Source organism: Euphorbia lathyris, chromosome 7 (assembly GCF_963576675.1).
Source record: "Euphorbia lathyris chromosome 7, ddEupLath1.1, whole genome shotgun sequence".
NCBI lineage: Eukaryota > Viridiplantae > Streptophyta > Magnoliopsida > Malpighiales > Euphorbiaceae > Euphorbia > Euphorbia lathyris.
In genome coordinates, this window is record NC_088916.1 from 70,741,082 (window position 1) to 70,767,961 (window position 26,880).

Sequence of the window (26,880 nt, forward strand, 5' to 3'; positions counted from 1 at the left end):
CCTTGGCCATGTTCTTGAATTAGAGCAGGGAGGGGGGAGATCGCCTACTGCACTAGAGACCCCGTTGAGGAAGGCAGTCTCAGAAATCTTGAACTCATGAGCTATCAAGGCTTGGTAGACGTTGAAGATCCAATTCAAACAAAATAGTCCTTAAATTTTATAAACTTTGACAGTTAGTCCCACTTATTCTGAACCTTGATCTTCCTACAGTTGTTGAGAAGATGAAGTACGAAGTCACTATTGCCACAATAAAAGCAAATCGCGTGCAGAATTATTCTTCATTTCATTAAATTCCCGATTGATGGTAGAGTGTCATGGCAGAATCCCCAAAGAAAGCGGAGAACTTTAGTGAGTTTTAAGTGTTTGGTTAACGACCTACAACCCATGTTTTTTTTTTCAAACAGCAAACTGTAACAACAAACAGTAGGTAAAACAAACGGACCCTAATTTCTATTACTCATTTCAGGCCAATAAATGACTATTGGTCGGAGAGGAATTCTAAGGATCCATTCCGCATTTTTAATAGTGAATAATTAATCCAAATAAGATTTAACTTCAATTATTTGATCAACACCTGACTTCAATTATTAGTTTTAAAGTTACTTAGGTGTTGGTTAATTAGACGAGGGAAACGATAATTTAGAAAGAGAAAACTTAAAAAATAATGATTTGGAAAATAAAAATAGTTCTAACTTTATTTATTTATTGACTTTTCCATTTTGAAATCGTCAGTCAACCGTTATTTTGACTTGGACTCCGGTAAAAATGGATCATTATCCAAAAAAATTTACAAATATATACTACTAGCTACCAACAATACTAAACACCAACACCAATAACTAAACCAGGTGAGTGCACCATAAAGTTGATGGGATAAGAAAGAGCATAAAGGGGATAAGGGTCAAATGACCCTAACATTTTGCGGACCTTAACGTATGAAATTGTGCAAATTTAACCCGAAAGTTCCCAAGTAAGATTAATTTGAGCCTTATGTTACCAAAATGTAAAACTGATGGTTTGACTGTTATTTAACTGTCACATCAGACCTTGTTTGAAATGTCGGATGTGACGTTTAAATAACAGTCAAATCATCTTTTTTAAATTTTCGACAACGTAGGGCCTAAAATTGATCTTGCTTGACAACGATAAGGTTAAATTTGGAACATTCCATACGTCATAGCCAAATCTGCAAATTTGACCCTTATCCCCGAGCATAAAAGTAAATACACATTATGCAAAGTTGGCATGCATCATGGCATTTTTCCAGGCAATGATTTTCATATTTCAATCAGAACCATAAGAACGAAAGTCAGTGAACAACTATTACTAGTAAATAGGCCCTGAGACAGAGAATAAAGTAAATAATAAAAATTTCATAATACGCATTATGTAAAGTTAGCATGAATCATAGCATTTTTGCAAGCAATGATTTTCATATTTCAATCAGTACCATCGCCATCAATGCAAAATTGGAAAGTGGAAATTGGACAATGACCAAAGGAAATAAATAAAATTATTGATACAAACAAAGAAGTTATAGATTTTGAAAAAGTTCTTCATTTCTTCACTTTGAACCGCAAGAACATCTAGTGAAAATCAATGGTAAGTGAGTGTAAGCAATAAATCTTACCATTTCATTATATCCTGTGCTCATCTTGAGTCAATGTACAACCTGCTACCTACTATTTTCTAGAGGATTCATTATCAATTTATAGTGTTCATTCTACTTTAAGAACAATCTTCATGAACTCGTAAACGAAGTAACTAATTGCTGCTGAAGGAAGTACCTGAAAAGCAAAAAAATATCAAGCTATCAGAAACATGAACTGAAACTGACTGCAAATGTTTTGGAAGTTTTAAGCAATGTATGGAACCTTGTAAAATAATATTAAATATTAGGTCAAAACATGCACAGAAGCTTGATAACAATGAACAAGAAATGAAACAAAACCGGAATTCAATTATCAGAGCAATTCATCTTACGTCTATATAATTTGTTAATTCCAATTGAAAACGGAGTTACTTGGAATAATATATTTATTTGTGTACGTTATCCATTTTGGGAGTTGGTAAGAAGCAGGCACACATAATATGATCTAATTCATCTCTGCTCTCTACCCAAATCCCACTTCCTAACCACCTGTACAAACCCCTAAGTATGTACAGCTTCCACAACAATGATATTCCAGGCTTTTTAAGTCAATAAATCAAATTATTGCCAAAAGAGAGAGTATGTACATAACTCAACCAGCAAAACAGCAAAAAACGCTAAAACAACTCAAGACAGAGTATACTTCAGACTACACATTATTCTATGACGGGTATTTTCAGTCCGAACCTGCCATGTATCGCAAAAGCAAGTCCATTGTATATGGATCGCGTACCTGTAGTAAGCTGGGAATAAGTCCTGCATACATAGCTGGAATTCCCCCTTGCTCAACAATCTTCAAACAGGTTGCAAGTGCACTCATTTTGGTAGACCGGACTTGGAGTTGAAGTTGTCTCCTCACAACTTCAAATGGGTAAGTAGCAGCTTCTGCACAAGCACCAGCAACAGCCCCATATAGTAATGTCCTGATTGGTCCCAACTCTAGTTGCTCAAAAGCATTCAATTCCTCCCCATGTTGTTCCATATTCTCAATCCTTTTTCTTCCTTCAGGAGAATGCAGATACGCAGACTTCAATATGTCATACACACCATAGAAAACTGCTCCTGAAGGTGCCATGCTTATAATAGAAGGCACTAGACCCTTGTAAAGGGAAAAAAATCCTTCAGTTTGGATCATGTAGCGAAAAGCACCAAGAACCCCACCCAAAGCTTCCCCACCAGGTGCGACAAGCTTGGTCCTGATCTGGAAGATACATTGTGATTAAGAAGCAGAGGGACATGTGAAAAAACAAACAATATGTAGAAATAAGAACACTGCAAACATGAACAACTCGATTCTCCACATGTACCTTTAATAATCTTAATTTTACTCAATCATCTCAACTAAACACAGGATGTCGAGTAGTCCATATTAATTTCTTAAAACAACAGCAATGTGTGACACATAAAATCATGTAAAATGCTAATAATAATATTAATATCTGACAATATTTCAAGAAATGACTTATGGAAATCAGCTCAACAAACAAACAAGTCAAATATAAATGGTTTCCAAATTCCTAACGCATAATAAGCTGTTATTAAAACCAATAATACATGAAAAAGATTGTTTGTTTCCATGTGCATCTTCACACTTGAAATTATTCATAAATAGATGGTTTTTGAAAAACAGGCAAATTGTCAAGAAATCCAGCACCAAATACACAAGTAATTTAATATTTTCCGCAGAATTCAAATACAAGTCAAGTCAACAAATCATGTTGACAGAAAGTGTGCATTAGCATACTCAACTGTTACAGCAAAACATGTCAAAGAACCAAGAGAACTATAAAAAAGCATAGAATTTCAAGTACACATACAGTGTCAAGTGGTATACAGAGTATGGTAGCAGTAACTCCAGCTGCGGCACCAGCAATGAATCTTTCAAAATTTGTGGTTTCCTCGTTCCCTGAGAGTCTGAGCAATTGTTTCCTATATGTATCATATGCACAAAAATTGATTGCTTTAAATGGAGCTGTACGGAGAATGTTAACAAGGTTCCCCTTCCAAAATCCTTTCAATCCTTGAGTAGTTGCAATTGTCTTAATGAGCTCAACGATATGCTTTTGCTCACCACGAACCATATATTCCAGCTTTAATCTCTCCAAAGGAGCAACAAAAGTTCTGATACAACAGCTTGTGGTTAGAAACCAATGAAGCAATCTCTAACAGCAAATAAATCAATATTCCTACAAACTCTTAAACCTTTCCTTACTCTAGAATAACAAAAGTATATCCTTATGCTTCATATCAAATGCCTACAACAAAATGCATTTTAGATAGTTTCTCGGACTAACAAAAAGAAAAAGAAAAAGAAAAAGAAAAGGGAGCAACAAGTTGATATATCCCCTTGTACTTCTTTCTCCAGTCTTGTACTCATAGCTAAAATACAGGTTCATAGATCTAAGCCAATAAATAACGATCCGGATTTGCACTTAGAAACAGGGATAACCAAAATCTCTGAGACTAAATCAATGTTGAAATTTTAATAAACTGTGCAAACACAAAATGCCCAATTAAAGCTCGGTTTATGAAATGGATTCCTAGTATTGGTGGAGATTTTGTGTTTTGAAATAATGGTTTGGTTTGGAAACTATTGATCACTTTTTTTTCTCTTGCCCTGTTACTCGTTGCATTTGGGACAGAGTTAAAGCTGAGTTTGATATTCCTACTCATTTTCATTGTTGGAGAAGAGTAGTTAGCTGGATTTGCTTGAAGGCTACAGGGAAAACTTCTAATGCGACAAGTTGTAGAAGGCTTGCTTTTACTGCTTCCATTTATTATATTTGGAATGCCAGGAACAGATTTGTTTTTTCTCAGTCTAGTATGGTTATAGATGATGTTATCAAAAGCATCGTTGATAGAGTGTTTCTTAAGATGTTGGGTAGGATGAATGCGTAGATCTCTTTCTGTTTTGGTCTTTTGCAGACCTTGTTTTCTTTGTAATTCTTGAGTTTTTTGTTCTTATTAACATTACTGGTTTGGAAAATCGATAAATCTAGCACCAGGACGAAAACAAAAACTTCAAAGAAATGTAAATAAATAATAAAAGAAAAGCCAAGATTACTGACCTTGAAACCATTGCTGCAACAGCTCCAGCCCACAAATGCATGGTGGTGTTGACTGCAGCACGTCGTCCTCGTATCATAACCTTCTTCCTCTTCTTTCTTCCCTCTAAAACAGCATTACCTCCGCTGAGCAACTTTTCCTCCTCAACGGCCGTCTTACCATCCCCATTCTGCAAGAGACACGCCTTCGATTCCTGCCCAAACTCCGGTCCATCGTTGCTCAAGCTCACCGACAAAAAGAGACCACTAGGAGCCGCTTGACTATTCCTTTCTATCCAAAAACCCCTAAAATCCGTGTGTTTACAAGAAACTAAATTCGAAACACTAATTGAATTACTTCTACAAGAAATAAGACTAACAAAAGAAGAAGAAATGGTAGGTTCGAGAAATAAACCACCAGATGGAAATGAGGTAGAACTCGAACTTAAATCGAATGAAAATGGACTTTGGGATTGGTCTTGCGAGAGTGAATTTCTCAACCAAACTTCAAATCCTGACATTGTAAGAGAAATTGAGGGGAAATTGGAGCTATTTGGAAGATTTGAAGATTGATATGGGATTGAGAATCAAAGAAGTGAAAGTTTGAATGAGAATGGCAGTGAAAAACAGCAAAGTCGGTTAGAGGAGGAGGAGGTGGAAGGTAAACATGGCGGATTCGGGTTTGGCTCTGGCTTTGCTTCCATCGCCATACAAAGTAGAATTCCGTCCCTGAGTGACTAAAATGGTAAAAAAGCCTGTTTTATATATATATTTCTTTTTTTTTTCTTTTTTTTTTTATTTTTTTTTGTCTTCTTTTCTTCTTCTTTTTTTCATTTAATTGTATTTCTTTCATTTCCATTTTTTAATAAATTTTACTTTTATTTCTTCATCATATCCGTCCTTTGCCATAAATAAATAAGTGGGTGGGTGGGTCGTCAAGAGATTCAAAAGGCCCGGCCTGAATCTACATTGAAAAGAAAATTCACTTTTTTTTTTTTTCTTAATACATTACTTTAAATTTATCTTATAAAATATCTTATTAGTATATAACATCATTAAAACACACTCAATCAAACAAGTAAAGCAATAATATCTATAAATAATATAACTATTGCTATTTGCATTTGTGTTTGCTGTTTTGTTATTTACTATTGTTTGTTGTTTAATTATCAATGTTTGATAAAATTATAATTAACTATTAATCATTAGTAAAAAAACAATAGTTGATAAAAAAAAATCTCTTCATCGTAAGAGAGTCTCTCCATCGTAGGAGTCTTTGCTAGGGTTTGTTGGTGCCATGATTTCTGTGTTTCGTTTTGCTTCGTCTGATCTCTGCGTTAATCGAAGTCCGATGGATGGCTGGCGGAACGGATTTAGATATGCAGGGTTTGTCGCTGAATTCCGAGAAGAGTGAAGTTTCCGATTTCTCTGTTAGCAGGGAGGTCGTGGGATCGAGTTTGGGATTGATATTTGTTGGATGTTTCTTAACGGGTCAACCGGTAAACGCGACAATAATGAAGACCCGTCTAGCAGATATATGGATGCCGAAACAAGGTGTTGCTATAGAGGAAGTCAATGCACATCTTTTTACTTTTGAATTTTTCCACACAGTTGATTGAGATATGATTATTACAGGAGGCCCTTGGTCTTTTGACAATCATATGCTAGTGCTATCGGAGTGGAAACTAAGAGTTCAACCAGAACAAGTTGAGTTAAATATGATTCAGAAGACGCCTCTTAGAAGATAACTTCTCCTAAAGGAAGACTTCTCTAATAGAAGAAAGAATCCTAATAATAAAGGTAGGATTCCTATAGTGAATTACTATACCTAGCCACAAATTCCTACCTCTATCCTTGGGAATTGACCGAACTACCATTTGCCCAAAAATTGAAAAAAGACAAAACCTCTCAAGAACCCTATAAACTCTTCGATCAAATTCGGACTAGTTTTTGGACCAAATCATGGATGATGACAGAGGACGAAAAGGGAAAGCCAAAATGGTATGATTTACGGGTTTTTTTTGTTGATTTACGCTTCGTTTTTTAAATTCGCCGAAATCGCAGTCGGGCATGTGAACATCACGCCCGACCTATGGTTCCGGCGTATGAACATCACGCCCGACCAGTGGTGCGGGTGTGATAGCCAAACGCCCGAACCATAGGTCGGGCGTGATGTTCATACGCCCGCACCACTAGTCGGGTGTGATGTTCATACGCCCGACCTGTGGTTCGGGTGTGATATTCATACGCCCGAGGTTTTTTTTTAAATTATAGTTACATTTAAATTAATTTAGTGTAATTTGTAATTTATAATTTATATGTTACAATTTTAGATTAATTTTAGTGTAATTTTTTGTAGACGGAGCGACCTACTATCAGGGGGATATCCATCCCGTCATCTGCTCGTCGTCTAGATATGGACGACGAGGATGATACACCACGGCATACGAGATTGCGTGGTATTGATATATCTGGTCGTAGGCGGAGAGGGGTTGCGACGGAGCAGGTGCGGAGGGATCCGATTGTGGATCAGTCCGATATTCGTCGATCAGAGGGGGCGACGGATTTTGATGACAGAGAAACTGATAGCGATTCTGTGGAGGACTACTTGGATGTGGTAGCCCAGGTACTGCGACAGTCTGCAGCTAGACGTGATCGCGAGGGTGAGGATGTCGATGAGCAGCCGACCCCGGTTAGACAGTCGACCCAGCGCAGAGGAGGTCGCTTTGCGAGTACATGTATTTTTTAGTGTAATTTTAGTATAATTTTATAACTTTAGTATAATTTTATAACTTTAGTATAGTTTAGTATAATTTAATAGTTTTAGTATAATTTAATAGTTTTAGTATAATTTTATAACTTTAGTATAGTTTAGTATAATTTTATAAATTTAGTATAATTTAATAGTTTTAGTATAATTTTAGTACAGTTTTAGTATAATTTAATATAATTTTAGTATAATTTTATAATTTTAGTATAATTTAATAGTTTTAGTATAATTTTATAACTTTAGTATAGTTTAGTAAAATTTAATAAATTTAGTATAATTTTAGTATAATTTTATAACTTTAGTATAGTTTAGTATAATTTTATAAATTTAGTATAATTTTATATTTCAGGGACGAGCAAACGTCCCAAACTAGTGAGGACGAGAGCTGGATTGTTAGTAGACTAGTGGATGGTGGCCCAGTTGATGGTTCCATGATTCCTAGTTTTCTAGTACATGTTGCCTCACGGATGCTGGGAGGAGAGCTTCGGTCGTTTCTGACATGCTACAATAGATCAACAACATGTCAGAATTTGTGGGTGTGGTTTTCTAGTGCGTCACCCGATGTAAGAATAATTTAGTTTGTCAACATTTATTGTAATTTGTATTTTTAACTATAAACCTCAAAAACATTCAGTAATTGTATATGTGTCATTTTACAGCTGAAGGATATGATCGAGAATACTGGGTTATCTCACCTTCCATCTATCATGTTTAAAAACCTTGACACTCCGCTGTTGACTGCGTTCGTGGAGCGGTGGCAACCCGATACGAACTCCTTCCACATGCCGTTCGGGGAGATGACTATCCAATTGCATGATGTATGACAGATTCTTCGTTTCCTGATTGATGGTGCGATGGTGTCCAAGTCTCCCACTACTGAACGGCTGCATGCCATGTGCATGATGATGTTCGGGGTGGATTGGAAGCAGCTTCTGTCGCCGACCCGACATTACTGGAGTGGTGGAGGTGTATTTGTTGATGTTGTACACAAGTTTGTCATCGAGGGTAGGGATGACGCTACTCGGGCCACAACGTGGATGTGGCTTATGCTCGGATCCACTTTATTTGTTGACAAGAGTGGAGATAGGATTAGGCCAGCCCATCTTGCTGAGCTTTACAGCGGTATCAGAGGGACAGCTGGACTTTCATGGGGGTCAGTTACACTTGCCACGTTGTATCGGCAGCTGGGGATAGCGAGCAAAGGAGACTGTTCTGGTATATGCGGATGTTTGACCCTACTACAGGCGTGGATATGCGAGTATTTTCCGGTATTCCGGCCGCATAGACTAGCTCACAGGATCCCAGCTGACCATGCATGTGCATGCAGATGGGAGGTCGGGATACCAGGCAAGACGACCGCCCGACTAGATACCATACGTGGGCAGCTGGACCATATGACGGCAGCATAGGTATTTTATAAAATTTTAGAATTAATTATAGTATCATAATATTTTATAATTTTAGTATTAATTTAAGTATTATTTATAGTATATTATTATTTATTATTGAGTATTATTTTTTTTTGCAGGTGACGTGGTTGCCTTATGGTCCTGTCCTCGATGATGATCAGCTTCGAGTGTCCTACGCCGGTTGGATACGGTGTAGAGACATTGTCGAGCCGTATATGCCAGATCGAGGGCTGCGACAGGTCGGATATACTCAGCCTATCCCAGCTGAGCGTATTAGACCTGATAAAGAAGTACGACCATGGAGGTCTTTATCGTACAGTCTCACGCATTCCTCTGTCACAGTTGAGGATACCTGGCGGAGATTTCCATCGACTCGGGGCATTGATCGGAGGAGATGCCGACCAGTTGGATACGATCCCACTGCCTGTGATGATGCTTACATGGACTGGTATATGCGATATTCGCATGCTCATCTCCTTCATGCACCACAAGATCGACCGGTCCAGTATGCTCGCGCCAACAACGAATTTGTAAGTTTATTATTATTTAATATTATTATTTAGTATTAGTTTATATGTGTTTATTTTTTAATATTTATTTATTTTTTTGCAGTGGGTTAGCTGGTTGTGGCGTGTCACCCAACTAGCGGCTACCCATCGATCTGACGAGGATGCTCCACTCATTATGAGGGAGATGGATGAGTTTATGGACGCGTAGCGTCGGGCGAACTAAATCTGTAATTATATGTACTCTTTTATTACATTTTAATACTTTTGATATTATATGTACTCTTTTATGTTTATTAATTTTTATTTTAATGTTTATGTTGTTAAATTTTATTTGTTAAAGGGTAATCCGAGTTAAAATGCCGTAATTTTTATTTCTAAACGGTTAATTCGAGTTAACAACATTTGAGGTGAGAAATGGGGGAAAAATACCTCTCCCGGCATGCGGGCGTGAGGTAATCACGCCTCACGCCTCACCCGGTGGTCAGGCGTGATTACCTCATGCCCGCGTGCCAGGAGAGGTATTTTTCCCTCGTTTCCCACCTCAAAGCCTCAAAGGGTATTTTCGTCCTTTCATGGGGCTAGAGGTGGGAAACTGAGGCTATGTTTAACAACACCCATTCCTAGAAGAAGAGGGACCAATCAGAACGTTATAAATAGACAGGTATGGCAAACCCTAAAGGTATATTAACATCACTGCTTCCACCTCCTTTAACCCTTTAGACTTTTGCTTACTTAGGCATCAGAGTGGGTTTGACGGACTCCGACCCCTCTCTGACTATATGTTCTTTCTTATAGGTACTTCAAAGAAAGATATTCAGAAACAGAGATAACACATGTTAACTATTATTGTTCCCACCTTTTTTCAACCGTGCTGGGTGAGAATAAGATCAAATGTTCTACAATTACTTCCATACATTTGCAATTCTAGCATTGTTATAAAAGTTGAATATGGTGGTGTTATCAAAACACTAAGCATAAAGTAATTGAGAAGATTAACCTTGAACTAATTAATGAAATTTATTTAAAAAAATAAGATAGAAATGAAATAAAATAATATCTTTTTTGGAAAATAAAACCTCATAGATTAAATAACTTCAGCATTATCCTTTCAAAAAGTAGAAGTAAAAAACTTAGGAGCCTCTAAAGTGTTAAAAGAATTAACATTGGAATGAGATTAACGAGCTATTACATGAGTCGCGTCATTCACTAATCGTGGAATAAATGTCAAAGGACAATATGGAGGTGTGTGAACACCGATGCATATATCCTTTATAACACATCCAAACTCCGTCACACCCTTTCTTTGTGACAGGATTTGATCAATTACCATCTTTGCATCACACTCAAATGCTATGTTAGCATATGTAAATGAGAACGCCCAAAACATACTATCCCGTAGTGCCATCGCTTCTGCCAACTTCCTCGAGGGGACTCCGCTTAAAACCAAGCTAAAACTGCCCAGAAACTCACCATTATGCCCTCTCAGTATTGGTCATGCTCTGAACGGCTTATCTGCCACGAACATAGTAGCATCAATATTGCACTTGACAGTGCCTGCCACCAGCTTCGTCCACCTCCGAACCACGCCGGAATTTGCTCCGCCTCCCTACCTTGCCTCGCCTCCTTCCAGACTGCTAGAAAAACATTTGCACCCGTAACAGCAACCGTCGACATTTTACATGTCCCCTGCTAGACCTTCAAGTTCCGTTTCTGCCAAATTACCCATAGCACAATTGATGCTCGACTCGTGGCCTCCCTTCCCATCCTAACTAGGTAGCTAAAAACTAATCTTCAATCCACTTCCATTCAATGCCCGGACTTAGAATATGAGCCATCTCCCAGCATTTAGTCGCATATTTACAACCTGCGAATAAATGCCACCCAAGTTCAATGTCACCCTCACAGAGTACATAGTTGCTCGGGACACTCATATGACGGGCGACAAGTCTAGTCCTCAATGGTACTATTTTCGAGGCTACATTCCACACAAAAACCTTGATCTTTGACGGGACATCCAGGTTTCATAACTGCAGCCATCCATCCTTGCGCAAAAGTCCCATCCTACATATCCTCAAGTAATCGATACCCTAACTTAATGGAATACAACCCATCCCTAGTCAACTGCCAGACCAATATATCATCACTATGAGACATTGGAACCACTATATCTACAATACGAGCCACTTCCCCTTGATCAAACCAAGCTAGTAATTTCCCTCGATCATAGATTCACTTCCCTAGGATAAATATCTCTTCGACGTTGGCACTTTCATTATCACCCGTACTCCTTGCATTAATAAAAAATTGAGATTCATGATAAACCCTCAGATCCTTCCAAACTAATATAGAGCCACCTCGACCAATATGCCACTGCACTCCTTGACCAGTTAACTCCATAGAACTCCACACATTCCTCTAAACAAAACTGGGGTTAGTGTCCAATTTGGAAGAAAGGAAAGATCTATTAGCAAAATATTTAACCTTGAACATTTGACTAACTAGTGTGTGAGGATTTTTCATAAATTTCCATCCCTGCTTACCTAAGAAAGCCAAATTAAAGGTGTGCAGGTCCTGAAATCCTAGCCCACCTTTTTCCTTACGTTTATGTAATTGATCCCAACTACTCATGTGGATATTCTTCTTTCCATTTTCCTTCGTACCCTACTAAAAAGAGTTCATCATCTTCTGCAGCTCCTCACAAATATACCTAGATATAAAAAACGTACTCATACAAAATATAGGTAGCGCCACTGATAAGAATCTGAAGGTCCAGCTACTAAATCTCTTGGCCAATCTTGTCTTTAAAAAATCGAAAATGACTTTTTTGGACACGATAATTCATGACGGCAATTCGGTACCGGTTCATGTCTAACATCACATGGACACCCAGTAAATTTTGAATTGCCAACCTATCTGCCTCCTTCACATTTGAACTGAAATAAATGCCAGATTTATCAAGATTTACAGCTTGCCAGAAGCCATTTCATATCGATGCAAAACATCAGCCACCATCCTACTTTCCGCGTTTGTAGCCCTGAAAAACAGAAAACTATCATCAGAAAAAAAAATCCAGATGGGTAATGTTGGGCGCTCCCGGGCATACCAGACATCTTGGAATATCGTTATTTTTCTCTGCCTGAGATATCAACTATGATAAAACCTACGCACACAAAATGCATAGATAAGGTGACATCGGGTCCCCTTGTCTTAATCCTCATCCAGGCGAATGCAGGCTAACAATCTCAGAGTTCACAATAACTGAATATTAAACAGTACTGACACATAGGATAATCTAATCAATTCAGTGCTCGCAGAAACCCATACGAACCATAACAGTCCACCCTATCATAAACCTTGTTTATGTCAATTTTGAGAGCCACCTCACTCTCACGGTTTTCTTTTCATATAATAGTATGTTTTTTTTTTAGGATTAAGGAAGGCGTTTAAGCCCAACAGAGAAAGAAAAAGCAAAAAGAGAAGACAGTCAAAAATAAGTTTATCTTAATGTTCAACCATTCGAACCGAAGTCCGGCCTTGCCGGTCTTCAAGGAGAATGTTCTGGAGGCCTGCAGGAGGCGCACCATACTCATGATGACCCAGGTCATAAGAGCCTGCGAAATTTGCCATCCAGTCAACAGCTTTGTTACCTTCTCGATACACATGGGTGAACTGTACCTCCCAATCTTTTTTCGTTAGTCGTTTGCACTCGCGGATTAGCCAGCCCAGTGGGTGATGCACTATATCCCGACTCTGTATTAGCTCTATAACTAATTCTGAATCCATCTCCACAACAACTCGTCTAAATCCACTATCCCATCCCAAACTTAGTCCAAAATAAAGACCCCATAACTCTGCTAGTAACGCTGAACATATCCCCAAATTAACAAGGAAACCACCCTGCCAATTTCCCATACAGTCACGAATTAGACCGCCTGCCGAAGCAGCCCCTGGATTTCCTTTGCTCGCATCGTCCGTGTTGATTTTTGTCCAACCTGCTATAGGCGGAATCCAACACACTAGTCTCGCACTTTTCTGCCTTGGCTGCATCAGATTGGATTTTTTGTATGCAGCTGCACATTCACGGGCTCGGTACAAGATAACATCAGGCAGTACTTCCGGCGTCCCTTCTTCCGCAAACACCCGACCATTTCGCATCCTCCAAATCCACCATATCCCAACTGAAAAAATTACCGACCACTGAATCCCATTCAAAAGCATTTTGCATGAGATATTTTCATCAATCCAGTCCGTGCGGTTTAATGTGAAAAAATGTGTTCTCGCACTCGCCAACGGTATGAGTCCCATCCAAATTCTGTTAGCTAAAGAACAATCCCTCAGTAAATGCAATATGCTTTCTTCCTCTCCGCACCAATCACAGTCGCTCTCCTCCGTCATATGACGATGTAACTGAACCTGAGTACACAATATGCTGTTCTTTCTAACCAGCCAAACCATAGTATGTTTTTTTGAAATATATAAATTTCACAATTCAGGAAAATAATTTTATTTTTATTTTTTTATCAACAAGATTTTTATTTTTTTTTAGAAGTAAAAGAAGCTAGGTAACTGGAATCAGTATAGACTAAACGGGATAGCAGTCCGTTACCGTCTAATTAGAGCAGCTATAAATACTTAAATTAAAATATAAATGCTTAAAATTTTGGCGCCGAAATCATTTCAACTGCTCGCTCCAGCATTCTAAGCGGGCGAGAGAGTTTCATAGTTCGAAGGGACATTCCAAGAAGCATTTTTTCGATTTTCACCAATTGATTTCAGATTTCAAGATGCATAAGCTAGGGTTTCCAAGCATGAAGAGCTTGGATCAGTTCAAATCGCTATCAGGATCCGTCTCGGGATCGGCGAGGAACCTTTCCCTCTCCTCAAGGCCTTCTTCGGACTCGCTTTCATCGGGGAGCTTCGCCAATTTGAAACTCACTGCTGGTTTGGATGGATGATTTAAGTTACTTGTTTTGATTTTTTCTTTTTCAAAAGTAAAAAATGGATAACCGGAGCTTATTTTTGTCATTGATCCTTTTGTTTGCAGAGAAATTAATCAAAGAGCAAGCTTCGGTGAAAACCGATCTGGAAATAGCGGTACTATAAATGATTCTTTTATGTTGCACTTTGCAATTATTGTTCTTAAGAAATGACAGCAACATTGTCCTTTTTCCGATTTTATTTTCTCATTCAATTTAAACTGTTTCCATTCTATGAAAATTATTCTACCTATTTATATTTCTATGGTTACTATGCCTTTCTTTTTAATCACTTGTCTCTAGAATTGATAGATAACACATAGCTGATTGGTGTTTTCTGTGGAAAATTTAATTAACTTAGAACTCTAAGCTGAAGAAATCAATGGAGATTATCAGCGCATTAGAGGAAAAGTTGCAGAGCGCCTTCAATGAAAATGCGAAGCTAAGAGTAAAGCAGAAGGAGGATGAGAAGCTGTGGAAAGGATTGGAGTCTAAGTTCTCTTCGACTAAGACTGTGTGCGATCAACTGACTGAAACTCTACAGCACTTAGCTGGCCTGGTTCAGGATGGTATGTAATATTAGTTGAGGTCTCCAGATTTTGGATTATACTCAACTACTCATCATGGAAAGTACAAGTACTGACTTTCTTTTCCTCAGCTGAAAAAGATAAACAGTTCTTTGAAAGCGAACTATTGGCAAACTCAAATGTCATTGACAATTTGAATCAACGGCTGAATGATTTGTCTGTTAAATTAGCCTCTGCAGAGGAAACTGTCAGAAATCGTAAGTCACTTATGGTAGTTATTCTAAAATATTGTACTACACTTCCAAATTAAGACTGTTTGATGTATTATTCTAGGGCTTGACGTTCTGAGTGCTACTTACAATCAAGAGTTTAGTATTTACTCACTTGAGGAAGTTCCATAGGATTGTTTCTGACTGGGACTTTAATTTGAAATCTTAATATTTCTTCAAATCCTCAATATAGGTGAAAAGAAACTGGGAGAGCTTAAACTTGAAAAGGAGGAAAGAAACAGGATCTACTTGGAGGAACAGTGCAGAAACGCTAATCTTATCGAGGAAAAAGGTGACTATTGACTAACATGATCAAAAGGCTTATCTTGCTCATTTACAGGTCAGCAGATTATTTAGACTGTATTAGAACTCACGGGGTTGCCTTTAATTGTAAACAACAGTATGACAAAAGGAAAAGTGGAAACTTATGCTTCTTATATTGGAGCAACTTTAATGATAATATGGTTCAAAGAATGCCTCTTATGAGAAAGAAACTTAATGTCAAACATGTACCCACGTTATCATTATTTTTAGGGGAATTAACTGCCCGTGTCATATTCAAACACGATGATGATAATATGCAAGAGCATGGTTATGATTTTCTCATCATCATTATCTTCACAAGTGTAATTGTTATATAAGTTGGATGGAGCTTTAGAGCTTTATGGACGTAAACTGAAGATGGATTACTATAGTCATTGGTTAATAACTTAACCAAAAATGATTGGACATTGTTGTTTGTCCTTTTCAATACTTTAATGCTTCAAATTCATTGGGGGTACAACTTCACATGTCCAGTACATGGTTTATCTATTTAGAGTGAAGCGTTCGGTTTTCAATTAGGGAAGAGTACTTCCTTTGAGTGTTGTTCCTTAATCTCTGCACTAGTTTGATCCCCAACATGGTTTTCATACTAAGTTATTGTTGTTCTGCTACCCTTCGTAATTCCAGATATTTTTCTTATAGTAGTGGCAATCGGGTCTTGACTTCTTTGGTTGATTTATCTTGGGTATGTAGGTTATGAGTTTTATGTCAGTTTAGTGATCCAGAGTTGCTTGAGAGATATTGAAGATTTGATATTCCACGAGTTCTGATTATTAGGAAAAGCAAAAGATTAAATTAGAATCTTGGTTGCAACATTTGATATTCATTTATGCTCAACGTATGTTACTCAACAGTTTCCTAGTAAGTTTTTCTGTGTCTTTCCATTCTTGACATGGCAAAGTCATTTTTATGAGTATTTCATGCATGTGAGCTTTTTTTATAGACATGATTGATATTTCACCAAGAAAGAGAGATTCTAATATATATTATGTTGCGCTGTTTTAGAGTGTTGCAAATTCCACGAAGAAAAAAGATTATTTCAGAACCTTGGTTTGAGTCTTCATTTATGCTCAATATGTTACTCTCGACACGACAATTCCGTAGAATTATTCTCTATCTTTCTAGATCTTCTTAGTATGGCAAGGCCACTTTTATGAATATTTCATGCATGTTAGCTTAGGAAACTTTTTATAGAGATGATAGGATATTTCACCAAGAAAGAGAGATTCTAATAAATTATGTTCTAGCAGAAATGTAATGCTAAAGATTTACACGCAAGGCCTACTTTGACTGTCCTTGGTGCCAAAAGTATTATCTTGCATAAAGTCTTTTTGATTAACTAAATATTGTGGGATTTCTAGCCTACTGTGTTGCTATTTACATGAATATGCATTCTTTGTTTATTTGGTATGCAGATACTATGATAAGGAGATTTGAGGCAACCATAGAAGCTAATAAATTGGCTGCAGAAAGCCTGAATTCTAAATTGGAAAAGATGCACCATGAGTTGTGTCAAAGGGAAGATGAAATAAAGCATTTTATTGCCACTCAAGAGAACTGGAAGAAAGAAAAGTGTGAGCTTCAATTTAGCAGCAATGACTTAGCTAATAAATTGGATACGTCACATTTGGAGATAAAAAATCTTGAAAGTTTTGTTCATATATTGGCTGCTAAATTGATTGAATTGGATAAGCAAAATTTGATTTTTTCTGAAAAGTTCGATCTGCTAAACTCTCTTTACGACACTTGCTTTAAGTTGGTCAATGTGGAAAGAGAACTTGTCACTAAGCATGCTCAAAAACAGTATGAGCAGCTACATGATAAGTTCTTGCATGTGGAATCAGAAAAAGATGCTCTGGAATCTGTAAACCATGAGCTAAACAATAAGATCATTGAACTTCAGAAGGCTCAAGAATCTATTATGGCACAACTTTCTGAAGAAGGCTGTTTAGCAAGAGAGAAAATACAAAGGTTAGAGACTGAAGCTGAAACACTGTTGTCAAAGAAGAATGAAACAGATATGTTGGTTTCCAAATTGGAGGAGACAATTGATACTTTGTCGGAAAGTTCAAGAACATCTGAGATCAAAATGGTTTGCACTTGCTACTTTTTTTTCACTTGTAGGACGTTCATTTAAGAGTGCTTTGTTTATATTTCTAATCAATTCTTTCTATGTTGCAGCATGATTTGTTACTCAAATTTTCGGGATTAGAAATAGAAAAGAAAAATGTTGATGATAAATTACTTGAAGAAGAAAGGAAAAATGCAGATAATATATCTGCTTGGCAAATGGAGAGAGAGAAACATGAGCAACAAATAGATTCATTGGAGAAACAAGTTGCCCAGCTTTGCATCACCATAGAGGAGAAAGAACAACTTCTACTGGAATACAAGGACAGAGAAAAGAAGTTGGAAGATAAAATCACTGAGGTAATGAGGATGATCAGACTAAATAACTTTATAGGTCTCGAGCAACCTTCAAATTTTGAGATTGTTGGTGTTGTTGACTTGTTCTAGAGTCAATCATTGCTGTCTTCTGCTGAAAGCAAACTTGTTGAAGCAAAGAAGCAATATGATGTGATGCTAGAGAGCAAACAAATGGAGTTATCACGACACCTGAAAGAAATATCTCAGAGGAACGATCAGGTATCGTTATCAGCATATGAGATGGGTGGGCATGTACAATAAAATTGAAACTGACCATTTTCAACAGGCAATCAATGACATCAGGAAGAATTATGAGATGGAGAAGCTAGAGGCTGTTAACTTGGAAAAACAGAAGGTTTGCGTCTACTTTGTATGCTGCAATAAGATTTACTGTAAGTCATGTTCCTCACAAGTTTGGTTCCTCAGGCAGAAAAGCTTGTGCTAGAATTGGAAAGTAAATGCGACCAGAAACTTGCAGAATGCAAAGAAGAATCGGGACTTTTGTTGGTGCGCGTTCAAGAGGAACATGCTGCTCTTGTAAGCACCAGAAGTGTTGAACTTTTCATTTTCTGCATTTGTAAAATGCAACGGCCTTGGATTTTCTGTTTCATATGACTGCTCCAGTCGTGCTAATACACTCTCTACATTTTCATACTTCTTAGATATGCAGACAATGTTTTCTTTCAAATGCATCTCACTTATTATTCTGTTGTATCATTTAAACCTGTATATTAGGCTACCAAACTTCCTTGACATGTTTTAGTAATTTAGAAATTTCAGGAAATAGATTTGTACCCCCAACCAAGGCTCCTCAATCATGTATCCAATGGTAGTGATTCATGAGGCATATGTTTGGACAGTTGTAATTGCAAAACTTTATTTGGAAATCAAGGACCTGTTCTTCTATTTGTATTTACCCTCATCTCTAGTTAATTCTAGTGCTTCTTGTTTGTAGGTGTTGGGCATCCAGCAGGAGCATGACACAAAGGAAATGAGCGTCAAAGCTGCTCACACTGAAGAGCTAAAGCGTACTCAACTTATTGCTGAAAATGAAATGAGGGAGGTAATGACAGATGTGTATATAGCTTCAGGTTCTGTTAACATGAAATTAAAATGCTTCAGTTACTGATCATTTGATTTTTTTTCTTCTTCTTAATTTCTGCAGAAAACCATTCAATTGAGGAATGAACATGATGTTCAGATGAAAGCTTTGAGGACTGAGCATGAAGATGAGTGCAAGAGGCTACAAGAGGAATTGAATCTTCAGAAAACCAAGGTATGAAGTTCTGTCAACGGCTACGAATTAAAAAAACTGAGTCCTGGATTTAGTTTTATTATGCTACATTACAGGAAGACAGGCAGAGGGCTCTGTTGCAATTGCAGTGGAAAGTGATGAGTGATAAGCCAAGGAATGACCAAGAAGTGACTTCGAAAGAGGTTGGCATGCTTATCTCATACATTTCCATGTCCTTCCTCCCCTCCTCACACATTCAATTCAAGAGTTTGGCATTCTTCGTTCTTTGAAAATACAACTTATGGTCTCTGTTTTTGTGAAATATGTGATTAGTGGAGAGAGCATATTTGAAGGCTTGAGTTTCTTTCTCTCATTCACAGCATTCATAACATTAGGATTGTTAGTCAGTGACCTCAGTGGCTCCCCATTTTTTCGTTTACTTTATCTTTAATCTTTCCAGTTATTTGAAATGTGTCCTGTAACCGTGACATCTTCAAGCTTGAACTGCAATGTCGTTGCTCTGCATTATATGCAAATTCTACTAACCTGCTTGTATGGGCATAGATTGTTAAGGAAATCATATAATCTTACTTTCAATTATGTAGACAGAATATTTCTTTCAAATTGAGTTTATCAAGATACAAACAAGTTGAAAATCGTATGTTTCAGGAATACTCCGTTTCATCAATCAAGATGAGAGATCCTGCGGGTGGTAAAAGAAGTCAATGTCTTCCTACAAGATTGGAGAGCAGAGAAAAGGTTGCAGAATAAATAAGTCATTTTTGCCTCCATCCGTAATAATTGGAACCCTTGCAAAGTTCACCAATTCTATCAGTTTGTTTCTGTATACAGGATTTACCTTTCCCAAGGCAAACGCAAACACCAGTGTCAAAAATACTGAAGCGAGTAGATAATGCTAACACAGGAAGTGTGATGAGTATTTCTAAGCATCACAAGAAGGTAATTACATTGTCTAATTATATTTTCTTCATATTTAATGCAAACTATTTGCTATTTTTTAGTCATATCTTACTCTGAACTCCCTGTGCCAGGTAACTCACCGTGAATATGAAGTTGAAACTAATGACGGAAGGACAATCACAAAACGAAGAAAGACAAGAATCATGTTTGAGGTATGGACTCTAGGAGCCTTACACTGCATACAGAATTAGCCTGATGGAAATGGGCTGCTTTCTAGTATCCAAAGCCTTTTATTTTAACAGCTCCATGTTATGGATTTCCTTGTCTGTTATATCAGGACCCAAGTAAACATAAGAAGATGAACACGCCAAAGGCTGGAAGAACTCCTAGAACTGCACTTAAGGTGAACGAAAGTAGGATAGCTGATTGATGGTAATATATTAGGTTAATGCTTGTGATTAACCATAACGAGTCTACAATCTACTCCTTTTTCTTGTGTTATTTATTTCTTATTTTTGGTCAGTAGCTTTTAGCTGCTTGAATGTCATTAATTGTTGGTAAGCAAGTTCCAAGAGCTCCAAAACGGACTAGATGTGAAACTTTTCTGGCGTCTGAAAATGTTATGCATTCTAAAATAATAAGAAATGAAATGGATCATGTAGTAGTAATTGCTTGTAAAGAATTTTATTGGTCCTATGGTAATTGATTTATAGCAAAAGAGAAAAGGCATCTTGAAAAACTGATTCTTTAGTGTGTGAAACAAGCAGTTGGCAACATAACTTTAAACTGATGCTCTATATGGCAGTTGGAAATTCTAGAATTATTTTCTTTCGTCATATATATTATTATCAAAGCATCACATACATGCTTCGTAATTCTGCATCTTTGAGATTTGGAACCATTTATTGTGCAGGGAATAAAGGGAGTTGATCGTTCACACCCCTCAAACATAGGTGATTTGTTTTCAGAAGGGTCACTGAATCCATATGCAGATGATCCTTATGCATTTGGTTAGAGGTACTTGCAACTAGATTTCCTAATTTACTGTTTTATTTATTTATGTATTTATTTATTTATTTATTCTTAGGTCAAATGAGGGCGAGCCGGCGCAACGGTAAAACGTTGTTGTTGTGTGACCGAGGTCACGGGTTCGAGTAGAGGGCCAGAGACAGGTCTAGGGGAGTTGGGAGGGGGGCTTGATCACCTATAGGTCACTGGAAAACTCCTTTGAACCTTGCATGGAGCTTTAATTATTTAGGCTAAAGACACCAAAAAAATTTCAATTAAGCACCCCTAGGTATTGGAGCAGCCCTGCCAGTAAATCTTGAATCCATCATTGGGACTAATGAGACATCTCCAAAGTTTAAGAAGCCAATCGGATTGTTTGGCCAATTATAGGAGGCAGGCTGTGATGTATCAAGCCTTATTCTTTTATGGAAGTTTTCAACCATGATGATAGCTAACTCCCACAGGTCTTGACGCATAAGGAAAATGGAAGTATCTTTACGTTGTACCTTATTTGAAAACTCGATTTGTTTGTCATGCTGCTGAGGCACTTCGAAGCTTTTAGAGTAAGAAAATACATGGATATTGGAGACAGAGGCGTAGGGGTGTAATTGGTTCGGTTTAAACCACATACCGAACTGAACCGGTTCAGTTTTTTTTGACACTTTGGATCGATATCGGTTTTAATTTTAAGTATATTTCAGTATTCGGTTTGGTTTGACAAAAAATGTAAACAACCTGAACCACACCGAATTACACATTAATTTTTTTTATTATTGTTGAGATAATAACTCAATATAGATATGTTTTGAAAGTATTTCAATTTATTTTGTTTTTGAGGTAAATTTATTGAGAAAATACAGTAGTTTTTGTTTGTTATTTTTATTTTTAACTTAATTCGGTTTAAAACCGAACCGAACCGAATATTTCAGTTCGGTTTTATCTATTATTCGGTTCGGTATTGATGTCATTTATTTTGATCATTTCGGTATTCGGTTTTGAACCAATACACACCCCTAGAGAGGCGAGCATTTTCCTCATTTTGTTTTAGGTTGAAAATTTGAATACTTTCATCAGTATTTTGCCGATAAATAATAAGCAATATAATGCCAGAGGAAGAATTTTAAGTTTAAATATTGCTGTTTGCTCGTGCAGGCACTGACAAGGAATAACACCAGCCTCAGCTTGCCCGGGACATTAAGACATGTCCTTGTAATTGGTGAATTTCGAATATATTGTGAACATATAGTACTCCTTACTGTATAGCAGTAAACTCTTGTACCTTATTTCGTATATGTAGTTTTCTTGAAAGCTTGAAACTTATGCTACAGCTTGATAATCCCTTAACTAATTAATATTCATGTCTCGGCAGTTGATCGATAATGAAAAATATATTTTTAAACCCCTTAACTTTACGTATTTTTGTTATTGAATCCCTCCATTTTGTGCTGTTTAGTTCTTGAAATTTGCAATTAAAACCTATTGATCTCTTTTTAGCACAAACATAAATGCGTGTGCATGTAAAAGGCCCGTGATAGGGACGAAAAGAATAAAGAAGGGTGAAAATTTGGCTCAATAGGTTTTAATTATAAAGTTTTAGTTGAGGTTTAATAGAAAAAAAAGAAGAGTTAAAGTTAACAGCTTAACAGCAAAAACATGTAAAGTTAAAGGGTTAAAAAATGGTTTTGCCATCGTAGTCATTTAGTGGTTGTTTGTATGGCTTATATTTCGGAAACTAATTCCACAACGAAATTTTTAGTTACGAATGAAAAACAAATAAAATTTTCTGAATTCCAATTTCACTATTACATTCAATAAATTTATGGAAAGATACTGTTATTTTATAAAGTGATAATACGATTTATAGAAACAACTTGTTTGACACATGTTTAATATAATTGCTATTTTCATGTCATTTATATTATATAATTATGTAAAATATATAAGTAACCTATTGTTATTATGATATGGTTACTCGTTCCTTTTTATACTCTAAAAAATAAATTTGAAGATAATGTTTTCTAGGACTAACTAGACAAGTTGTTGCCAAACTGTTGGCCATAGATGCCATAGATGCTTCAATCTTTCTTTCAAAACTCACATTATTAAAGATAATAAGTATGAGTTTTGCTGGACATAGTACCATCAGAATCTAATAGCAATATCCTAATAGTGTACGAAAAGGTTTAATATTTAAAAAATTATTAGTGATGGGTATGAAATGCTAATGAGAATCTCTTACAACAACAACATCAAAGCCTTAGTCCCGAAATGATTCGGGGTCGGCTAACATGAACCATCATATAAAACCGTGAAATCAAGTCGTGTCAGCGACACAAATTCACTCCCTCTACTCCGCCCTATCCACTACCATATTTTCTCCAATTCCCAGTAAACTCATATCACTCTCGATCACCCTCCTCCAGGTTTGTTTAGGTCTTTCCCTACCCCTCACCACTACATTCCTTTGCCACTCTTCGGTCCTCCTAACCGGCGCATCAAGCGTTCTACGTCTCACATGGCCAAACCACCTTAGTCAGTTTTCTCTCATTTTATTCTCAATAGATGTAACCCCTACTTTTGTCCTAATTATTTCATTACTCACCCGATCTTTTCTCGTATGACCACACATCCATCTCAACATACGCATCTCCGTCACCGACATCTTATGGATGTGACAGTGTTTCACTGCCTAACACTCCGTACCATATAACAATGCTGGTCTGATTGCCGTGCGGTAGAATTTTCCCTTCAATCTATTAGGTGTGCCGGGGTCACAAAGGAAACCCGTAGCACTCTTCCACTTCGGCCAACCAGATTTAATCCTATGAGCAACATCTCCATCTACTTCTCCATCCGTTTGGATAATAGATCCTAAATACCGGAAGCAATCCGAGGTCTGAACAACTCTCCCATCTAGGGTGATTGTCTCTGCCTCCCTACTCATTTGGCCGCTAAACTTACACTCCAAATATTCTGTCTTACTTCGGCTCAACTTAAAGCTTCTAGATTCTAGAGTTTGTCTCCATAGTTCCAACTTCCTCTCCACTCCCTCTTTCGTCTCATCAACCAACACAATATCATCTGCAAACAACATGCACCATGGTATACCATCTTGAAGTGAACTTGTTAGTTCATCCATAACGATGGCAAAAAGAAATGAGCTTAGTGCGGAACCTTGATGCACTCCAATCGTAATAGGGAACTCTTCAGTCTTCCCAATACTGGTACGTACACTCGTGCATGCTCCCTCATACATGTCCTTTATGATGTCAATATATTTTCGCGAAATGCCTTTCCTTATCAAGGCCCACCAAAGTACTTCCCTTGATACTTTATCATATGCTTTCTCCAAGTCAATGAAAACCATATGCAAGTCTTTCTTCTTATTTTGATGGTGCTCCATTAATTGTCTCATTAGATGGATGGCTTCCATAGTTGATCTTCCCTGCATAAAGCCAAACTGGTTTTTCGAGATCTTCACCGTCCTGCTTAGCCTTTGTTCGATCACTCGCTCCCAAAGTTTCATAGTGTGACTCATTAATTTGATTTCCCGATAGTTGGCACAATCTTGCACATCGCCTTTGTTCTTATACAAAGGGATTAAGATACTTTTCCTCCATTCTGATGTCATCTTATTGTTTCTCCAAATTTTGTTGAAGAACGTCGTCAACCATTCGATTCCTCTTTCTCCCAAACATCTCCAAATCTCAATAGGGATGTTATCAGGTCCTACTGCTTTCTTCAACTTCATCTTATTTAATGCCATTTTGACTTCACCCTTTTGAATTCTCCGCAGGCATTCATGATTTATCATATCGTGATGGATACTTATATCTCCAACATCTTGTCTGCGATCTCCATTAAATAAGTCATCAAAATAGGACATCCGTCGTTCCTTGATATCCTTATCTCCAACTAGGACTTTCTGGTTCACATCCTTCACACATTTAACTTTTCCGAGATCTCGCGTCTTCCTATCTCTCATCCGAGCAATTCTATATATGTATCTTTCCCCTTCTTTCGTATCCAATCTTGTATACAGATCCCAATTTACCTTTGCTCTAGCATCTCGTATGACCTTCTTTACTTCCCTTTTAGCCTCTTTGCATTTTTCGTAGTTCTCATCACTCATACATTTCCCTAATATTTTATAGGATTCTCGCTTACTCTTTACTGCTTGTCGTACTTCTTCTGTCCACCAAGATGTGTCCTTACCCGGTGGCATGCTACCTTTAAATTCCCCTAGAACTTCCTTCGCTACTTCCCTTATACTAGGCTCCATCTTAATCCATATCGAATCTATATCTAAATCCATATTACAAGTCCAAATATCTTTTTGGTCATCTCTTAAATATTATATTTTTTTTTGAGAAAAAATATTAAATATTTTTTGATCTTAAAAATATTAAATATTTGATGATTTGTATTGGTTGTTGTATTGTATATTATGTTATTTAGAACATTAATTATTTTTTTAGGTTGTGAAATATTATGTGTATGTATGTTTTGTTAAATTTAAGATTTATTTTTTATTATTTAATTTATAAATTTAAACAGGTAAATCAACCGGTATTCATGAATTATGTAGGACGAAAATGAAATTAGAATTAGAGTGATAAGACGAGAGAGATAATTCAAAATATAAAAGGAGTACATTATTATCTGTAACAGACCATGGAAATAGAGAGTAAGATGCTACATTGATATATTTTACTTAAGAACAATACACATATATATACAAGGTTCTCCTTCCATTAAGGAGACATAGTAAACCCACAGAAGCCTCTAATAATGCTTTAGGTGACTTAGCCATGCTTTAGGTGACTTAGCCATGCTTACAAATATATTATCCAAGAATACCGGCTAAAACATTTACAAAACAGTGCGTAGATGAATTTGCCACATAGATATAATCAGAAATTGATTATACAATCAGTGATTTACACAACATACAGTTAACAAATACTCCTATGTATCTCATTTTTCATTGATCCTATGTATTACGCATTTCCACCGTAAAACATCTATCAACAGCTCTAAATTTTCTCTTAAAATAAAATTTCTCAATCACACAACCAAACACTCTGCTTTCCAGAAAGAACTGTAACTTTTGATCTACCAGCAATTGCCAAACAGACACATGTTTAAGAAATCTATCGCAAAAAAGCCCAATCTGAACAATTGCAAATTAAACATCGCCAATCCTTCGTAGCTCTAAATGATATAAGCCAAATGTTAACCGAAACAGTTCCTAACAAGACTGGTTTGATTTGTCAAAAAAAGAGTTGAACAACCGTATCAGAGACATGATTTAGTACTAACACTAGAATTAGATCAATGTGATACTGAAAGCAATCAAAACTACAGTGGATAAGGAGGAGGCTATGAGGATTTGAAGAATCACCTCCGATATGCTACAGAGCTTGATTCTCTTATTCTTAATCCTCTCCTTTGCCAATTTGATCTTCAGATCTTCGATTTGTTTCAACATCATCAGATCTTTTTCCTGCAATTAAGAGGTTATTTGATTCGGAGGAAGAATAATACCAACACAAATACAGAAATTAATGGATTTAAATGGATAGAGACGAATCAATTGGTAACCTCATCTTGATCATCGGTGCGAGTCGTGAAGTGGCGGTTTGGGGAAGATTTGAGCGAATAGAGGATCCAGGCGGCTTTGGCACAGCGAATGTATGTTAGTGACTCGAGAGCTTCATCTTTGTTCTCCATGGATCCTTTCACCATCTTCCTTCTCTTCACCAGTTCGAATTTTGAAACTGTTCCTTTTATATACTAAAAATAAAGCTG

The 26,880-nt window shown here is 37.0% G+C and overlaps 3 protein-coding genes across 5 annotated transcripts; 1 reads left to right on the forward strand and 2 right to left on the reverse strand.

Moving 5' to 3' along the window:
• Window positions 1-1,491: 1,491 nt before the first annotated feature.
• On the reverse strand, window positions 1,492-5,441 carry LOC136200959 (probable mitochondrial adenine nucleotide transporter BTL3). Its single transcript, XM_065991464.1, has 4 exons — window positions 4,720-5,441; window positions 3,469-3,772; window positions 2,385-2,852; window positions 1,492-1,787 (listed from the first exon to the last, which is right to left on the reverse strand). Exons 1-4 carry the CDS (start codon window positions 5,214-5,216, stop codon window positions 1,719-1,721), a joined length of 1,338 nt encoding a protein of 445 aa, XP_065847536.1. The 5' UTR covers window positions 5,217-5,441; the 3' UTR covers window positions 1,492-1,718.
• A 6,836-nt stretch (window positions 5,442-12,277) lies between these two features.
• LOC136201479 (uncharacterized) lies at window positions 12,278-26,846 on the reverse strand. Of its 3 annotated transcripts, none has more exons than XM_065992156.1 (3): window positions 26,674-26,846; window positions 26,474-26,575; window positions 12,278-12,417 (listed from the first exon to the last, which is right to left on the reverse strand). In XM_065992156.1, exons 1-3 carry the CDS (start codon window positions 26,815-26,817, stop codon window positions 12,397-12,399), a joined length of 267 nt encoding a protein of 88 aa, XP_065848228.1. In that variant the 5' UTR covers window positions 26,818-26,846; the 3' UTR covers window positions 12,278-12,396. The 3 variants fall into 3 exon arrangements, 1 of the variants encoding a protein (XP_065848228.1); XR_010673853.1 differs by lacking the exon at window positions 12,278-12,417 and adding an exon at window positions 19,379-19,686; XR_010673852.1 differs by lacking the exon at window positions 12,278-12,417 and adding an exon at window positions 26,251-26,329 and having other exon boundaries at window positions 26,674-26,845.
• On the forward strand, window positions 14,064-22,464 carry LOC136201478 (synaptonemal complex protein 2-like). The gene is made up of 19 exons (XM_065992155.1): window positions 14,064-14,324; window positions 14,428-14,477; window positions 14,721-14,928; window positions 15,018-15,143; window positions 15,349-15,447; window positions 16,895-17,571; window positions 17,661-17,909; window positions 17,997-18,125; window positions 18,193-18,261; window positions 18,333-18,443; window positions 18,862-18,969; window positions 19,072-19,182; window positions 19,257-19,343; window positions 19,810-19,899; window positions 19,993-20,100; window positions 20,193-20,273; window positions 20,399-20,464; window positions 20,975-21,078; window positions 22,222-22,464. Exons 1-18 carry the CDS (start codon window positions 14,168-14,170, stop codon window positions 21,074-21,076), a joined length of 2,628 nt encoding a protein of 875 aa, XP_065848227.1. The 5' UTR covers window positions 14,064-14,167; the 3' UTR covers window positions 21,077-21,078; window positions 22,222-22,464.
• Window positions 26,847-26,880: the final 34 nt, after the last annotated feature.

Excerpts from the sequence above, each read along its gene's own strand:
- LOC136201479 (XM_065992156.1), bottom strand. The coding sequence starts at position 26,817 with ATGGTGAAAGGATCCATGGAGAACAAAGATGAAGCTCTCGAGTCACTA. Across the intron at positions 26,576-26,673 it reads GCACCGATGATCAAGATGAG|GAAAAAGATCTGATGATGTT; the intron begins GTTACCAATTGA and ends TCTTAATTGCAG. Across the intron at positions 12,418-26,473 it reads AGCTCTGTAGCATATCGGAG|GGCTACAAACGCGGAAAGTA; the intron begins GTGATTCTTCAA and ends TCTGTTTTTCAG.
- LOC136200959 (XM_065991464.1), bottom strand. The coding sequence starts at position 5,216 with ATGTCAGGATTTGAAGTTTGGTTGAGAAATTCACTCTCGCAAGACCAA. Across the intron at positions 3,773-4,719 it reads GTTGCAGCAATGGTTTCAAG|AACTTTTGTTGCTCCTTTGG; the intron begins GTCAGTAATCTT and ends CTGTTGTATCAG. Across the intron at positions 2,853-3,468 it reads TCTGTATACCACTTGACACT|ATCAGGACCAAGCTTGTCGC; the intron begins GTATGTGTACTT and ends TGTATCTTCCAG.
- LOC136201478 (XM_065992155.1), top strand. The coding sequence starts at position 14,168 with ATGCATAAGCTAGGGTTTCCAAGCATGAAGAGCTTGGATCAGTTCAAA. Across the intron at positions 19,900-19,992 it reads GATTGGAGAGCAGAGAAAAG|GATTTACCTTTCCCAAGGCA; the intron begins GTTGCAGAATAA and ends TTCTGTATACAG. Across the intron at positions 20,465-20,974 it reads CTCCTAGAACTGCACTTAAG|GGAATAAAGGGAGTTGATCG; the intron begins GTGAACGAAAGT and ends TTTATTGTGCAG.